The sequence below is a fragment of the Sphaeroforma arctica genome (assembly GCF_001186125.1).
Source record: "Sphaeroforma arctica JP610 unplaced genomic scaffold supercont1.749, whole genome shotgun sequence".
Lineage (NCBI taxonomy): Eukaryota > Ichthyosporea > Ichthyophonida > Sphaeroforma > Sphaeroforma arctica.
The window spans coordinates 37,850-38,940 of NW_014039809.1; the positions used below are offsets into that span (position 1 = coordinate 37,850).

The window sequence follows — 1,091 nt, forward strand, 5'->3', positions numbered from 1 at the left end:
GTATGTATATTTAAGTATGTATATATAGTGTTCACAATGACTTATATGTATGTGTACACTTACATTCATATAAATAAATACAAACATGCACAGGAGGAGGTTGGCGCTGCCTAAAAGCGCATGTGGAAATGAAAGATAAAAAGCGCGGGGACTGCGGGACAATCTCAATACGTTTTATGCTATAACGTAAAAGCTGTGTGTTTGTTTACGTTCAGCGTTTATTTATTTATTTATGTGGGACAGTGCGAGACTCACCTCCCAGAGTGATCCCACAGACTGTGGGCTCGGGGGTACTGTGCGTCTGGAGTCTGGACTCTGGCGCGTTCTCGCCCATAGGTCCAGGCTGACCAAAAGACATTAGGACGAGGGATTGGATTCTATACGTTTTAACGTTAAAAAGATAATTGAGGGTTTTAGGGTTTATAAATAATCGCACACAGAGCAGCATATTTTGGTATATAAATGACCAATATTTACTTACTTGCATGTATAGGGCGTTTTTCAGGTGATTTCCGAGCTACACACAACCATGAATATGTACGCGACAAAGGTTATATAGTTAGTATCACAGCAGTGAGGCATTCAGTCATTATTCTGCACATACGACAATTAGAAATAAAGTGAACCATCGTATGCTAGTCCATACATATATCGCTACAATCTATCCACAAACACGATGTCTACAACACCGACCGCAATCACGGACTCGTCTGCCGATAAAAGAACAAGTGCACATATTAAGTTCTACTCAGTTGCTCAAGAGCGACACACAGATATAATAGAGCATATACAAAAAGTCGGCCAAAAACAAATCGCGATACAGAAAGAGGCAGAAACACGGGAGAGGGCACTACAAAATGTCCAACAATCACTTATAAGAGCAGATGAAGATGACCAGGCGTCTCTTCAGGAAACTATGCGTCAATTGCCGTTTTATGCATCAAAAACGAAGGTATAACAATACACTACTTGTAGCTAATTATATATGACAATGGTATATGGCAACGAAATATAATGACATACACGTATACGCGAAGATTTATACTGTATTTTTAGACGGATATAGCATATATATTTATATATATATATTT

At 38.8% G+C, this 1,091-nt stretch overlaps 1 protein-coding gene across 1 annotated transcript in view; it reads left to right on the forward strand.

The window, feature by feature from the left end:
- Positions 1-676: 676 nt before the first annotated feature.
- SARC_08386 (hypothetical protein) overlaps positions 677-1,091 on the forward strand; it is a gene marked incomplete at its 5' end in the record, with an annotated part of 3,900 nt that continues 3,485 nt past the window's right edge. Inside the window, one exon of the mRNA XM_014297644.1 lies at positions 677-952. Coding sequence (XP_014153119.1) covers positions 677-952 — 276 coding nt within the window. The remainder of the gene's footprint in view (positions 953-1,091) is intronic.